Genomic DNA, 17,616 nt, shown 5'->3' with positions numbered 1-17,616 from the left:
GTTTCGGGTCTGATTATGCTTTGTGTCAGTTGTTTGTATGTTTGTAAAAGTCCCCGCAACACAAGAGCAATTCTTAGTGCGGGTATAGTAAAAGATATAGCTTTGAAAATTGGGACCAAAATTAAATTGAATATTAATTTAAAAAGCACAGAGATTTGTTTTTGTTACCTTTGTCCAGTCAATATCAACAATAACCATTTCAATCGCCAGCTTCCCCACAGTCCGGTTCTTAGCCTTATCTGACCTAGCTTAATTTCTAGCCTAGCCTTCTAGCCTTGCCTAGATACTGACCTAAACTTAATTTCCAGACAATCTTCAAACAGAACGATGAACAGAAAGTAAGTCGCCGATGTAACACAAATACATACATTTATATATATTTATTGTAAATATGTTTTGTGAACACCCTGTACAATGCCGATGCCGAACAAACAATGTTTAGCTTTGACAATAAGATGTATATTCGCTTACTGAAAACTGTTTTTACTTGACTATTTAAATATATCCTATAACAATTTTCATTAATATATTTAGGTACTAGGTTTTGCCGGCAATACCGTAAAAAATATATTCTATATGTTAATTCAGGTTATAACTATATGTGTACCAAATTTCATGAAAACTCATTCAGTATTTTTCTTTTTAAAGAGTAACAAACATGCAGCCTTCCTGAAAATAAATCATATAACATAAGTAGGATTGAACTCACTTTAAAAGTCACCTATGTCGTTCTATAAACACAATTTTTCACCTTGCAAGATTATGTAAATCTTTTTAGCTTTTTACTCATTTATTTTTTTTTATAACAGAAGTATATAAGACCTTGTTGTTACAACAAAGTAGAGTTTAACTGCAGAATACACGAGATTACGAAGTAACTGGTTCGATTCCAATTTAAGTCGTGGCTTATGATTTTGTAAATTTCCGAAAAAAATATATCAAAATTCTATAAAAAGTCTATAAATTTAAATGTGCCAACTATTTTATAGTATAATAATAACATATATTTCCGTATATACCAAGTCAAGTAAAAACGCTATATAAATATCGCGTTTGTCCCCTAACAGTTGAGAATCTTCATCGTTCTGTACAATTGCCATTATTATATAATTATTATGTACTGTTATATACTGTGTTTATGTCACTAACTAGGCATGTGCTTACTGTACTGTAGGTCGATGACCTGTGGGTCAGTGTGACCCGAGAAAATCTGCTTATTGCATGATTGATGTTTTCCTATATTGGGAATTAACGCAATCAATTCAAGTTATGATTTTTTGAACGATGTGTAGTGGTAATAGCGAAAACACACCCATACCACTGCAGGGATCGTAGGTACGATTCTTCCTCGGAACAAATATTTGTTCAATCAACAAATAGTTGTTCCGGTTTTAGTATTACTTTGTGGTCGTTATTTGATACAAAATTGATATATTTGGCGCGAGAAATGCTTAAAATCAGAAATGGTTGCGTTAATTCCCACTTTCTTTTTGGGTATCCTTACCCTTTCGGGTCACATTGACCCTCATTCTGTGGTACAGTTATTTTGAGTTGTGATAATGTGTTTTTTATATTCTTTTAATGAGAACTGTTTAACGCATATTAATCATTTTCAGTAGATTTGATATTAATTTTGATTTTTGGTTGTATCTGTTTACAAAAATACTATGGTACATTTTATATGTTAACAATGAAGACATTTTAGCTCTCCTTTTTAGATACTTTTGCGACTTTTAAATTATCTAGTACTTTCATATATTTAAATCAAAATTGGTTCCCTAACACCTTTTCCAGTTAAATAAAAATAAATCTTAGAATAATGTGTAAATCAAAAATGTCTGAAATGTACTATATTTACATGAAAATCTATTATCCAAGTCACATACTTAGCATGACAGCTCTTTCCATTATTTTCATTCACAAATACAACCAAAAAAATACCTTAAACAAATAACATCCCACTAATTTCTACTGAGAAGCTAATTTCTACGTAACCTGCATGCGGTAAAGGTCTAGCGTAGAGGAGGTGGTAGTGAAGTCACTGACCCTCCCGGAGGTCCGCACGGCGCACCTCGTGGGCGAGAGGATCCCGTACCGCCGGGAACCGCCGTTACCTCCGCCGAGGCGAGCGTCCTTGTTAAAGGAGGTCTAGTGAGTGAGTGTTTGATTATGTTTACTGTAGGCCGTTGGGGGTCAGGGATGTTGTCACAGGGGGTCATTTTTATGTTTTTGGGGATGTAAGTCATTGCGGTAAGGGTGATTTTTGTGTATGATGTCAGAGAGTATTGGGGTCAAGGTAATCATTAAGTTTTGAATAGTCATCGGGTCCGTATCATTTTTGTTTTTTGGGGTCGTAAGTCAATTGCAATAGTGTCGTTTTTGTGTGATTGTAGTTATAGAAGGGCAAAGGGTCGGGGTCATTTTTAAATTTTGCAGTTTTATGGAGGGTCATTGGGGTCAGTGTCATTTTTGTATGTTAGGGAGTATTGGGGTCAAGTTAATCATTTAGTTTTGGAGAGAGTCATGGGGTCAGGATCATTTTTGTGTTACATTGAGGGTGTTAGAACATCGTGGTAAGCTGTTAAAAGCAGTAGATGGAATACTGTAGGCGTTACATTTTAAAATATATGTTTCAAATTTAGGGAGGTCATTGGGTACATGGTCATTTGTGTGTTATGTTGTTAGTTCTAAAAGAAAAACATTATTATAATTTTCGGTTGATCAAGGACAATATTTATTTCATTGTCATCTTTTAGGTCGACAATATCTTTCGTATTTCGCATTGTTATATTATACAAAGTTCATTATTGTGTTTAATAATGGTTATTGGAGTCATGTTTAAACCATTTGTGTTGTTTGAAAAGAAACAGTGTGGGTATCGTTTAAATTGGGTTAAGTTATATTTGAGGACAGGAGTTATTCTAGTGTTTATAGTAATAGTATAGTGTGAATTATCTAGGACAATCATTTTAAAGTCACTTAAAGGTAATAGGAATATGAGTTAGGTGTCTTCAAACCATGCTTATATAATCATTTAAAGGATTTTTATTTGGTCAACAAGTTGTAAGGCCAAATTTGGTGCCTTACATAATAGATTTGAAATGAATGCTGTGAAATATTGGATTAAATTGTGGTATGGATGTGAATGAAGCGATACATGTTTGTAGGGAACAAGTGTCGCTCTCTGAGGTCTTCCTACCTATATGAGAAAAAGACGTGATTGTATGTATGTATGTATGTATTGTGGAGGAATAAAAGGAAAGAGATGAACGAAGATTGTGTTTTTTGGTTTTGTAAGTTTCAAAAAAAGTCAACAACATTTTTGAATAATTTATTCATGAAATAATTTCCCTTTTTAATTTGTTTATAATTTCTGTGTTTTCTAACTAAAAACCATCGTGTTTTTTTTCTACTAATATACTTGTTTCTAATAAGTGTTGCCTGTTAATAATATATAGTCTATGGCATGGCATGTCGGTGTTGGTCTAATTCTCTCTCGGCTCTATCTCTTGGGTTTATTAACATTATTTTGTGTTTAGCATTACTATTACATAAAAAAAATATTTTTTTTTTATTATAATTCTAGGTTGGGTTTTAATATTTTGGTTTTGTGCTGTTTGTGGTATCTTTATATTTAAATAACTAAAGAAATATTGTTAGTACAATTTTTAAGTACAGAAAAATAACGTTAATAATTCTAGTAATCCTAGTATTTACTGATTTTTTATAGAAGTTAAACAATAAATATGATGCAATGAAGGTATTTTAAAACCCATTTACACAATTACCTATTATAAAAACCTTCAATAAATAATTATTTATTTTATTTTCACATCCATAAGATATAATCCAACGAATTTTTAAACTGTAACCTACAAACAGTACAACAACTTAACCCTACTACTACTTCACAGTATAACCAACATTAACCCTTGCAGCTACGAGACGCGGCTGTACGACACGCCCCGCCCGCTCGACGTCACAGACCATTACGACTACAAGGACACACAATACAAATACGAACAGAAAACACCGCTCAGCCCCAAATTTAACGCCAGAGAACTCAAATTTGACGACAAACCAGAACCTATTTACTCCACACTGAAGAAACCTTTCGATGGAGTAGGACAAACGTTTTCCGAACACCAAAAATCTACGGAAGCCATCCCTGGGGGTATGAAACACTCAGAATTTAAAATCGTTAGTGAATCTTATTCCTCTTTTCCTAAAACGGAATTTAGCAAGACCGAAGTCCGCGAAGAGGTGAAATCTCCTTTCACGTCTACTCCTAAAGTAGATAGATCTACGGAATTAGTGAAAGCTGTCACTCCGGACTATGACAGAATCGCTTCTCCGTACGGCGGGCCGAATTACATGGAAGAGACTACGACTGAAGTGAAAGATATCCCTAATGGCACTCAGAAAATCACTACAACAAAGATTTACAGCTCCTCTCCCGTTAACTTAACAACTACAAACACAAAATACGAACCGATACGTCTCGATGGCATCGACGAACTGTCAAAATCCTTCGATAACGACTCCAAATACAGCACTTTAGACTCTAGGTTCAATACTTTAGAGTCGAAAATGAGTTCGGATACTAGCAGGTCTTTCATGAGGCCTTCGGAGTTCCAGTCGTCTGATTTCCAGACCTCTACAAGCGTTACTAAGGTGAAGAAACCATCAGATTTGGTCAAAGAAATTGACAGTTTGGATAAAAAGTTTTCAAAACAGACCATTACTTCGGAAACTATTGAAAGGAAGTCAGTTATGACAAGTTCTCATAAGTCTGAGACGAGTTCCACTGTGACCAAGAAATTCGGCAACTTCTAAGGTGTGTAATGTGTTTGTGTGTGTGTACATTGTGACGTTATTACGCGGGAAACTTTTTTTTTATTAAATTGTGTACAGAAATACTACATACTGTATATAAAAATTTAATTTTTATGGTAAAGAGTGTTGGTGAAATATTTTTTTTCAAAAATTGTTTTACCAGTAAAATGTTGTGCGTAGATTGTTATACGGATAATCTACTAGTTTAGTTTTACTGGTATTTTTTTTGGGTAAAATATTTTACCGAAAAATTTTTACTGGTAAAGTTTCCCGCGGTAATTTTAAATTAAGTGTTATGCCTATGCACGTTTCGATGGACTTAATATTATATTTATACATGTGAAATGTTTATAAAAATGTCTCGATAAAAATTAATATAATATTATAAACTTTAGTTGATAGATATTTTGACGAAAAATAAGACCTAAGCCTCTTTATACACTAGCGGTTAACCGCGGGAACGGTTAGACGCCACTACCAGTGCGTTTGGAGGTCGTCAGTTCTATTCCCACACGAAACAAATATTTTTGCAATGCACAAATAGTTGTTTCAGGTCTGGTTATACTTTGTATCCGTTGTTTGTATGTTTGTAAAAGTCCCCGCGACAAGAGCAATTCTTAGTGCGGGAATCGTCTTTTTTTATATACAAAAGAAATAATATACAGCAGCCTATAATAGTACGCTTTTAATCGCCATGAATTTTCAGGCGGTTAAACGCGTAACCGCGCGGCTAACCGTTTCCGCGGTTAACCACTAGTGCGTACCTGGGCTAACAGGGTAAGTCAGATTAGTCTCGAAAATATATTATACCATGACAATTTACAACAAAAATGAAATTTTATAATTCTATTTACACTTGTATATAAAAAATATATTAAAATAAAATAAATATTCAGTATAAAAGTCAAAATATCTATCGACGCAGTTATAATCGTTGTATATTGAAAAAAAAAACTCGAAAATTTTATTAAACAAAAAGATTTATTAATTTTCTAAAAATAAGTGTGTCTGTTTTTCTAAATTGAATGTGCAATTGTGTTTTTATTATACTGTGTATATAAATAACTTTACTAATTTAGTTAACTATACTATTTTACATGGAGCGACTGTCTATCTGACCTCCACAACCCACTTACCTGGGTTATAACACGATACTAAGTAAGACTGGTTGTCAAACTTTCAAGCTTCTGACTACCGGTAAGGACTGTCAAAGAGCTTCGAAAATGACAAAATTTAACGTGTCTTCCAGTCTCACCGGATGCAGCTGAATACCAGCATTTTACATGGACCGACTGTCTATCTGACCTCCACAACAGTTACCTGGTTTTAATATACACAGTATAATAAAAACATAACTGTTTTTTATAAAGAGTTGATAAAGTTAGAGCTATATTAACTATAAGGTGCTACTTTATTTATTGAAGTGAACTACAGTGTCTTACGATTTAGCGAGAGTTCAATTATTATTGTTATTGCACGAGACTGGGCTTTCAGAGATCATGTCCACGCACTCACTAGTGGACAACGGTAAATAACTGAGCTTGATAAATTAAGATAACGTACCCCCGGTTTCTGAGGTACATTTAGCGGTAGTTTATCTATTCAATAGCGTTTAAACTTATATAAAAAACGCTATTGAATAGATAAACTACCGCTAAATGTATTCAGAAATCCGGGGGTAATCCCACTTGTGGGCAAAGAACGCAAAACTTAGATCTTTGAGGTTTTAAACAGATAAGTCATTCGTGCCAAATTAAAATGAATTTTATGTACAATATAGTGTCATATTATATATTTACAGATATATAAACCTTTAAAAATGTGATAAAATTCAACATCCTCTATTTTTCTCCCTTCAAAAGTATTAGGTCAGGGAAAAGTCTTTTCGCTTTATAGTAATTGTATGAACTTGTAATAAAATCTTTTCTCTACGCAAAAAATCTCGATATTTTGGTACCTCATGAGCTCACTGAAAAAAACCTAATGAACCGTGTACTCATTTGTGATTCTTAAAGCCAAAGAGATTTTATTACAAGTTCATACATACTATAATGCGAAATGATTTTTCCCCCGACCTAATATAATAATATATACAAAAATGTATCGATCTCTGAAAGCCCACTCTCGTATCCCACCGCTGGGCAACAAACCCACGGTTCACAAAGTGCTAGCCCTGTGGGGTCCTTATAACTAGATGCCTTTATTGTAACCACTCGTGCCATGTATATTATATATAAATATGTATATAATATATAAATATATTCGTTTCCGATCGGTCGTGCCTTTACAAAACTATATATTTAATTTAGGGCTGTTATATAAATATATATTTAGTAAATATATATTGAACAAAGCAGCTTAGTAAACAAAAAAATATATATTTCGTGATTAATAATAGTGATATATCCACATTTGCGCGCGCATAATACTATTTAAAAGTTTAATTAAAGATTTTGGAAAACTCTCAGCAGTCAGATTTAAAATAATTTTTAAAATCCGATTTATAATAAACGCAATAAAATTCTTTATGAACAAATATAACAACAGTTCGAAAAATGTCGTATTACTGAAAATCTATCTATTATATAGTAATGTCTTTTTATATATGCGCAAAACTTTTGAACAACAAAACTAAATAGTTTTTTATATACACAATCGGGATGAGGTATGAATAGGATCGATGGGATCAACAATCCCATGGGAATGGGATCGACGGGAAAAAATTATACAATACCTGGACGAATTCGAGCCAGTTTTCTAGTGATAAAATATTATTTTTTATGTGCGTGCGTCATGTGGAGTCTAATATACATAGTTTCGATCTCATGAGTAAATAAAGTAAATGCAGCCCTCTATATAACACTATGTGCCATTTTTCGAGTTATATAATTTTATAAATTATATTATTATTATACATATATTGAGACGTTTATACTAACTGTTATTATTGCGTCCTGTGCGTTTTATATTAACAATATAATTAAAAAAAAGATTTTTTACGATTTTTTTATATTATGGGCCGGTAACATGGACTTATCTATAAGATAGTCTACCGAACAGATAAATGAATAATTATCCGGATTTTCTTAATTGCGAAAATATGAAGATTATTTAAAATTTTGAATATACTTTTATTAATGATTATTGAATATAATTAAAACTTTAAAGCAAATTATATACTTATTAAAATTAGTATTTTTTAGTGAATAGTGAGAATTTTAATTGTGATTTTTGTAATATAATTTGGACAACTTTTAGTCTAAGTGCAGCTAAATTCGTAGCTTATGTATATTGGCAGTTACTTCAAAAAAAGTACTTAAATTATATAGCTATCTCTCTCTTTCTTGACAAACAAACGGGACGCAATAATAAAACAGTGTTTGTATGGTGCAATTATACTAAAAAGATTTATATTTAATACTAATATTAAAAATTAATACTAACTTATACGCAGCATTCACTTAGAAACCAATGTAATATAAATGATATTTTATTAAGGTCTTTATATAAATCTAGACCTTAGTTTAGAGTACTAAAGAAAGTTATTAAAACTCAGAGTTAAGTACCGTTTCAAAGCTCAATACTTGAGATTGAAAGCGTTACATACATTTGAGTGCTGCTTCAGTATATGGCTATTAATATGTCTGTAACAAAACAACACTCAATTTTAGTGCTACTCAAAAATATGTCGATTGAAAAGAGTGTGTGAGTTTGTTGCTAGCTCTTCTCATAAGGCTGTACACTTTCCGAGCTAGTGGTAGATTCAGTAATTGTAACGACTATCATAAGTGTCAATATTTGATCTAAATTATTTGATTTTAATTGACTGCCTCCGTGGCGCAGTGGTTAAGGTTACGCCGCGACCATTGCGCCGGGAGGTCGTGGGTTCGATTCCCAAAGGGAGCAATTATTTGTGCGATCCACAAATAGCTTTGGGTCTGGTTATATCTTTGTAAAAGTTAAGACACAAGAGCAATTCTTAGTGCGGGAGTTGTCTTTTATAAGAAATATTATCGGCAACTCATGTTAAAGGAGTGATAGTACGATAATTAAGTGTTGACTTAAAATTGAGTGTGGTTTGAGTATTTAGCCGATAGCAAATAAGTAAGTGTCGTGTTAGATGTTCGCTTCTAAATATTAATATATTTCAAGTGAATGCTGTGTAAATAAATGTGAAAAATAGCAGCTTCAATAACAAAAAAAGCATTTAAATCGAAAAAAAAACGTATTTGTTTTTTATTTTTAGCGTAGTGATGCTGACTTCGGGCGATGTCGCGTGAAAAACAACAGTTTGATGAAAAATTATATACAAAAAATAGATTATTAATAATTCATAGTGGCAGTTGATGTTTTCGAGTATTTTTGTACTAAACGGTCAGGTAGTATGAAAATATTTGAAAATTTAATATTTTTCTTATATACGTGCCTTATTCGCAGCTTGAAAATTAATTCGACCTTATATATTTTTGAGTCGATTATTATATAAGTATATAACCTTAGTATATAAAAGCCCGCGAAAGCGAAACGTCCACTGGAGGTAACAAAACACCAATTCTATTAGATTTAGAATATAATAAAATATTAATATAAAAGACCAGTTTTAAAACTTCCAAATAAGTGTTCGATAACTTATCTACTAGATAACGTGTAAGAAAAAAATGATCTTATAATATTTTCAAGGTCGCAGAGGTCATGAACCTTATTTTTCAGTGACGTCATAACGGATTGCAATCTATTAGATGACCTATCTAATACTTATCTAGAAGTTAAAAACAGGCCTTTGAATTATATTACTATACTAGTGTATAAGTGCCCTGTAAAAATTCGATATTATTATGTACAAAAAATCGATAAAAAAAAATCTTATATGCAATTTTTTTACGTACATAGAGATTATTTATGTTGAGCACATGAAAATGCAGTTTTTTTATTATTTAATATGAAATTATTACTACTGGTAGATCGGGGTTACTTTAAAATGGAAAGAAGTGGCATTTTTAAGGTCAATTACACTATTTGAAATGCAACAAATTTTTTTATAGCGATATTTAGTACCAAGAACTAGAAAACTTAACTCGTCGCTAGCTTTTCGAGCTATTTACTTATTTCTATATAATCAAATTAACCTATTTTTTTTTCTAAAGTAACCCCCATTTTACGGTATATTATTATAGGGATTATTAATAATTATTATTATAATTATTGCGTAGTTGCACGAGTGATCGTGTCGGGCTAAATTCGTGTGTCTTATTAAATTAAATAATAATATTATTATATAAATGTATAATCTGTAATATAAGTGTTATGTTTAGAACGTTGATAAAAACTTTTAAATTCAAATTTTAATACAAATTTGAATTTTAAGAGCAAATTAAAATGAGACATTTAAGTTTTAAGAAACTGGACAAGTTTAAAAAAAATGCAATTTACTACATTAAGGTCTTTATTTTCTAAGACCTGGAAATATTTTTTGACGGAAAAAGCAATGCAATTATTCTTTTTTTTTAATTTTTTTAACGTTCTAAACATAACAACGAAACAGCTTGTAAACTTATACTAATTATACAAAAAAATAAATATATAAAATCGTAGTTTTTGATACATATAACTGTAGTATATAAGCTTATATATAATCTCTTAAAACCAAATGAAAATTAAATGGAAACTAATGTTTTATTAAACTTTTCTGTTACATGTTGATATTTAATGGTCGGTAGTTAGTTGTAGGCTTTGTATGATGATCGTGTATGTAATAAATATGTAACTCATTTATATACGTTTTATTTAAACCTGTCCAAAATCAAATCATTTATTCATTTAGGTCAAATGCTGACACTTATGATAGTCAATGATACAGAGAGTGAATTTACCGCCAGTTCGCAAGGTAGGGCCAATGAGAAGAGCTGCCAACAAACTCCTGGCCACTCTTTTTAATCGCCAATTAGTTTTAATAATCTTTCTATTAGGTATAAATCTTTGATGATGTAAGGCTGCTACCAACACTACCGAACACTCATAGGTCATAATATAAATAAATTAAATCAATATAAAGGTGCCAATAAGTAAGATAACAAGTGTATTGGAAGCATGCTGGGAGCATCTACCTACATCATGATAGTATTGCAGTCATAAGAGGCCTGTATGACAACATGTATGGATGTGAATGAAGCAAGGGAAGTTTGTAAGGTTTGTATCAAGTGGCATTCTTTGGTCTCTGCCTGCCTCTATGGGAGGAAGGTGTGATTTTATGTATGTTTTGTGAGCCCACTGCTGGGCACGGGTCACTTCAGACAGAGTGTGGTCCGTCGTAGGAATCTTCATATTAAGGTTTTTCCTCCTCTGGCCTTTCACTACCTTTTAGGCGACTACTGGGTCTTCCGTAATCAGGTAAACTTTGAAGCCATAAATCTGAATAAGTGGTGGTAATCAGCAACTCATCAACATGCAAGATTTCATCACGATGTTTTCCTTCACCGTTATAACAAGTGATCATTATTTATTATACCACCACTTGGCAAATTTACCGCTTCTAGTGACAAACATTTCTCAATATTTTAGATTATAAACAATAAGTCTGCTGGGAGTACTACGAAATTATGAATAAATAACATAAGTATAAAGACTAAAACGAGTAATACTGAACAATTGTACACATAATATTATTAAAATGTATCTGCTTACTAGTCTATTTAGGTAAAAGGGTATGATGAAATGCAAAATTAGCTATATCTTTCAGAGAAATATACTCAAAATAAGTTTAATTTATAACCTAAACAGCAGTAATATTACTACAGATTGAGAAATCGACTCATTACAATGTGCTCAAGACGCTATATTTTTGTCGACATTTGCCGACGAAAGCCTCGTGAGCACGTTCTGATTTGTCGAGTATAGCCGACCGTGGCGGTCAATGGGTTAATTATTTCGATTTACCTAATAGTAACAAGAAAAAACCTCTTTATATATAAATAATAAATTTAACCCATTACTGTCCCACTGCTGGGCAAGGGTCTCGTCCCGTAATGAGGGAGGGGTTAGGCCTTGAGTCCACCACGCTGGCCAAGTGCGGGTTGGGGACTGCATGCCCTCAATAAATGTATTAAACAAATTTTTAGGCATGCAAGGTTTCCTCACGATGTTTTCCTTCACCGTTGGAGCATGTGATAATTATTTCTAATACACACATAACTTCGAAAAGTCATTGGTATGTTGCCTCGAGTTCGAACCTGCGACCACTTGCGTGGGAGGCTGCAACTTATATCACTGCAATATCATAAGATTAAAAAAAAACAGGAAAATACCGATAGTACATTATGATACGCTTGTTTATCGCAAATACATATTGTATTAACAACTGCACGTAGTAAAAATAAACACTCAATACAAGTTCTATAAATGCACTGCAATTAAATTATTGTTATAAAAGAAAATTGCATTAAAAGGACTCATTACAATTGATTTAAATAAATCTATACCTACTATAATTATAATTGATTCCAGTTGTTGTTTAGTAACGCCATCTTGAACTTATTTGACCTGACATAGGGGTGTGAAACAGAATAGCTGTTGTTACACTGACAATTTGTCTGCCACAATTCACGCATACACTCTGATAGATGGCCAAAAGAAGTCTTGGTTTAAATTAAGCAATTGATTCGCTTCCTTATTACATGGGACTAAAATTACAAATGGCCTGTGCCTTCGGATATAACAGGGATATTATTATGTATGTAATTGTAGACTCTGAAATCAAGGCCGACTAAGATGACACTGCTACGCCGTAGAAAGAGCTCGTGGAACCCACAATGGAAAGAAAGAGAGAAAGTCTGCCCAGATGCAGTTGCACTATTCAGAAAAAAGTTATTAATTGTATTTTTTCCAAAAGTACTTTCCGATTAGAATGCAACATATCAGATTTTCCGATATTATGTAAGACGATCTTCCCTCGCCTTTATGGGAGAAAACCGGTGCTCAGCAGGACACCTACAAGCAAATCTGCAAGTAACCTATAAATAAATACGTACCTACCTATGAATGGTTATGTATATCGTTATGACCGTGCGTGCTAAAATGTTTTTGAAAAATAACTGTTTCAAAACGCAATTTATTAGGTATTTAGCACTGCATAAATTACGCCATATTTTACATAAAATTCGGGCCAAACATCTGTTTTTCAGTGCTGTTCAAACAAATATTATTTATTGGAAAATTCTCCGTATTATTAACTAAATAAATAAAGTGATTAATAACCAAATGTTTTGATCAAATATTTGTAATGTACTGAAAGATTCAGTGACGCACATTACTGAAACAATGCTGAAATATTTTTGGTATATTAGCTACCTACTTATTACTAACACACTTAGTTTTTTTATCATTAAAAGCCTTTATTCTCACTACAAACACGATTCAAAATTCTGGTATAGTATAAAACTTTAACTTCATGAAAAGAAACCCATTAAAGAAATATTTATTGAGGGTCTCTAGTGGTTGATAACTATAGTAAGGATAAGCATGACACGTAAGTATACCAATAATAAATAACTGACCCACGACCTCCCGACGCAAGTTTAATGTTTATTGCGTCGAAAAATTGACCGCAGACTTTATTGTCAGGAAAACAAAGTTTTTCATGATCTACATACACAGGTACATAGGACGGACACAAATAGTCCACAATATGAATCAAATGAGAACGTAATCATAACAGTTGTTCAAACACAATTTATCCTCGATTCTGTATATTCTAGAAAGCAATATTTTATTGTATTCATATTTTAATTAACACTAATCGAAACCTCTGGGTCCACTTATGTTAAAAACAGTTACAAAAATCACTAATTTCCAAACATCTAACAGTAATTTTCAGACAGAATTTTGTCCAAAATCTTTAAAAATAGTTGTTTTTAGTTTTACGGACATACAGACAACTTAATATATTTCGTTATTAATATGATTTATATGTTTTAAATAAACATATAGTAACAATAAGACAATTTAAAGCCTAATAACTTGTTAGTCTCACTACAGCTACCCTTGACTTCGGCTGCGTTTCGAAATGGGGCTGAAAATTCTACTGATTTTGTTCTGCGCGGGAGTCTGTTATGCAGGTAAGGAGATATTTATTTTTACACAAATATAGGTTTTTTTTATAATTATTTACCAACAATTCATACATAATATCAAGCCTGTTTTATTCGAAGGTAAATTAAATACACCCGCGTTTTGCTATTAACAATGTAAGTCCAATATTACATGTAATAGGGAAAATAGTGACCATTGAATCAGAGAAAGATTGAGATAAATAAGATACTTATCATTAAACCCTAAATAGCCTCATCGAGAGAAGTAAAATTCTAATATATTTTGAGACCCTGAATTGAATCAGAGATTGGTCCCTGTGGATTGTAAATACATTTACCCACGCAATTTGCAATCATCATAATATTACGTATTTAAAAAACAATAGTTCTTTATCTATTACAAATTCGAAATGACTCAGGCAATATTTTCAACAGTGGTACCTAGGCACACTAAAATTCCAGCGCAATTTTCCAGGCAGAACCAAGATCATTCGACCATGTGACTTAGACGACTACAAATGTATCGGTGACAACTTATCAGCCAACTCTCGCTGTAAGACGAAGGTTAAAGGCTACGTGTCTCCCAAGTATGTGGTGGATAAGTTCAAGTTTGAGACGCCAATATTCAACGCGTCCTACGTCGATAGTGGTCTGGTTGTCAGGAACCATGACAAGTGCAGAGTTACTGAGTTTTTGTAAGTATAATTTAATTTTGTTGAATTTTTTTTTATTGTAATTCTTAGTATGATGGTTGATCTTGTGTAGTGGGGAAACTGACCAACCAAATTGATCTCCTCTCAAATATTTCATTTAAATCGAGATTTTCTTAAAAAATAATTCATATTCAGAGATTTTTCTATAAAAAAATACTTCGTTTTGATCAGACTAACTTACATACAATTTTACCTTAAAGAATATTTTAAAACCAAATTCATTATGTTATGGCTTTTGTGGCGCTAAGACTTAAACAAGCATAAAAAACGGACATAAAGCACATCAGACCCGAAACAACAGTTGACATATCGCACAAATTTATGTTCCATGAAAGAATCAAACCCACGACCTTTCGACGCATTGATAGAGACGTGGCGACCACACTCCAATGAGCAATTGAGAGCATAATTTGAAACTAAACCTTGATTTAAAAAAACATCTGCGTTTCTCATTATGACACCCATACTGAGCCCGCCATGTGGTTAAAACCAATTTCGAATTACTAACCCCCGGTTTTTGAGGTACATTTAGCGGCACGGCAGTTTGTCTATTCAATAGCGTTAAAACTCATTAAAAAAAACCACGGGTAACTAACTATTTATTTTTCTCTTAGCTTCAACACAGTATCAGACCGCGTGGTGATGACGATCGACTGTCCGTTCCTGGACCTGGAGTCAGACCGCACCCTCATTCAGCACAGGAGCTTCTCCGAAGACACCTACTATGACTTCCATATCAGAGCGACCTATCGTGAGTTACATTCAAATTTGTTGTATGTATAACTATCAATTTAGCCAAACTAATATCGATTACTGAATTTAGGACCTTATGGTTGTACGCATGACTCGACCCAGGATTCGAAGCCGAGACTTCTTGCGCGGCAATCACATATCATATCATAGAAAATGATCAAAAATTTGTAAAAACATACATACATACATAAAATCACGCCTTCTCCCCAAAGGGGTAGACCAGAGAACACCACTTGGTACGATCCTTACAAACTACCTTAATATTTTTCCTGGATTAACAATGCTCTTGTGTCGCGGGGATTTAACAAACATACAAACAACGTACACAAAGTACATCCAGACACGAAACAATTATTTCTGGATCGCACAAATAATTGCTCCATGTGGGAATCGAACCCACTACCTCCCGAGGCAATCGTGGTGACCACCTTAACCACTGTGCCATGGAGGCCGTTTAATAATGTGTTAATAATAATATTGTATGCTATCAGCCATGCTCCGCATCACTATCAACCTGCCCAGCATCACTCACATGGACCTGTGCTCTGCCAGCATCTACACTGAGGTCACTGACCTGCCTAATTTACACATCGATCCTAAAAGTAAGTATACGTACCATTCAGGTTTAATGACCTTAAAAAACTTTCCATAAGGTCAATTTGTTTAAACATTATTAATTATTCTAAATTTTTTAGACCAGTTTGGACTAGGTTAGACGTTCAATTCTCAATCAGGAACAAATATTTTATTTTAGAAAGATTTAAGTACAGTCAACTTGGGTAACTTTGAATCATTTGGGTAACATTGAAAGTGGGATTTTGAACTAGTTTCGATTTTTTTTCATAGAAACCAACACAATTGATAAAAGTTTGCAAAACTAAAATTAATCTTTGTCAATTGTTCAATATTACCCAAATGATTCAAAGTTACCCAAGTTGACTGTACTTAAATCTTTCTGGAACAAAACATTTGTTTCTGAGTGAGAATAGAACGTCTAACCTCTGTCCCAACTGTTCTAAAAATATTATGAATAATTAATTATTTTTGAACTCAGAGACGGTCATTTGATTCCAAATCCAAACGAAGCAGAGCCTATTCTATCGTAACCAGATAACTGATAAACATACTTACTTATAAATATACTTGATAAAACATACTAAATAACCAGGCTCACAACAGATACTCGTGTTCATCAAATATTTGTCCCGGTTGAGATTGGAACCCATCACACGCGGCGCTACGATTATCGAGGTTAACCACTGCGCCAAACGTGCAGTTATATTTATTAAAGTTTTTCCTCTTACTAACTTAAAACCTATATTTTTCTTTCAGACAAACCAACAGCCAACTACTTGACAAAAGACCTAACACTCCTGTACCTGTACGAGCGAGAGAACTGTCATTGGCGAGGACCTCCGCTGGCTTACATCTTCATTGACTCTCTCATTTGTGACTATGGATGCCCTACTCCTGGTTATCGTAAATAAATTAACTCGTAATGTGCAAAAATCTATCTAAAATTGTAATATAAAGTTCGATAATTTTGTAGAGCTTAAAAATGCAGGACTATTTAAAGTATAATTCAATCGTAAATAAATTACTTGAATATGTGCAAAAATCTATCTGAAACTGTAAAATATAGTTCCATAATTTAGTAGAGCCTTGAAAGAAAGGATTTATTTAAAGCATCATTTATATTTTGATGTATTTTTAATAAGAAATAGTCGTAGAGCTACGCGAAATAATTATACGTGTGGCCGACGTTCAAAATTTTAAATTGTGTATACTTTCGCCACCCGCGTACCTACATGGCTTTCTACTAAGTTGACAATTTGTTTATATACTTACTATATTCATTCATGTAGACTATATTTCAAAAAAATATTGTTGTAACCTTTGATAAGATTCAAAGTTATGTAATGTTGAACTAAAATTATTAGTTTTTCTATTATTATAAGCTTTTGACTTGTGAAATAAAGACCTTGGATTTGAAAAAGTTGTATTCATTTATACATTTCTGTCTGTTTTACCCGATTTTTTATGAGATACCTACGTCCCGCTATTCAAAATGTAAGTCTTATGTAATAGGGGGTGAGCCTATTGCCATATACCGAGCACGTGCCATACATACATAGGTATAACATACGGTGATATTATAATAAATATGTACCGTCGCCGACCTTCCAACACAATGACATGTCAGCGATTTGATGCCGGCGGTAAATTACGCT

General features: G+C 32.9%; 2 protein-coding genes across 9 annotated transcripts in view; both read left to right on the top strand.

Annotated features, from left to right (window-relative positions):
• The window catches only part of rhea (Talin_middle and talin-RS domain-containing protein rhea), a 116,902-nt gene extending 106,296 nt beyond the window's left edge, over positions 1–10,606 (top strand). For 3 of the 8 annotated variants that reach the window (XM_076132014.1, XM_076132021.1, XM_076132020.1), the window contains 3 exons: positions 309–338; positions 3,939–4,837; positions 9,083–10,606. In XM_076132014.1, the coding sequence (XP_075988129.1) occupies positions 309–338; positions 3,939–4,836 (928 nt within the window). In that variant the 3' untranslated portion in view covers position 4,837; positions 9,083–10,606. Of the gene's footprint in view, positions 1–308; positions 339–2,010; positions 2,156–3,938; positions 4,838–9,082 lie in introns of those variants that run through there. The other 5 variants (XM_076132015.1, XM_076132023.1, XM_076132022.1 and 2 more) reach the window with 4 other exon arrangements.
• Positions 10,607–13,788: 3,182 nt separating this feature from the next.
• Positions 13,789–17,375, top strand: LOC142984643 (fibrohexamerin-like). Its single transcript, XM_076132392.1, has 5 exons — positions 13,789–13,946; positions 14,395–14,614; positions 15,247–15,383; positions 15,877–15,987; positions 16,718–17,375. Exons 1-5 carry the CDS (start codon positions 13,895–13,897, stop codon positions 16,870–16,872), a joined length of 675 nt encoding a protein of 224 aa, XP_075988507.1. The 5' UTR covers positions 13,789–13,894; the 3' UTR covers positions 16,873–17,375.
• Positions 17,376–17,616: the final 241 nt, after the last annotated feature.

The sequence above is a fragment of the Anticarsia gemmatalis genome, chromosome 27 (genome assembly GCF_050436995.1).
Source record: "Anticarsia gemmatalis isolate Benzon Research Colony breed Stoneville strain chromosome 27, ilAntGemm2 primary, whole genome shotgun sequence".
Classification (NCBI taxonomy): domain Eukaryota; kingdom Metazoa; phylum Arthropoda; class Insecta; order Lepidoptera; family Erebidae; genus Anticarsia; species Anticarsia gemmatalis.
Note: the sequence above shows the minus strand (reverse complement) of the source record. Positions and strands in the feature narration are given on the sequence as shown.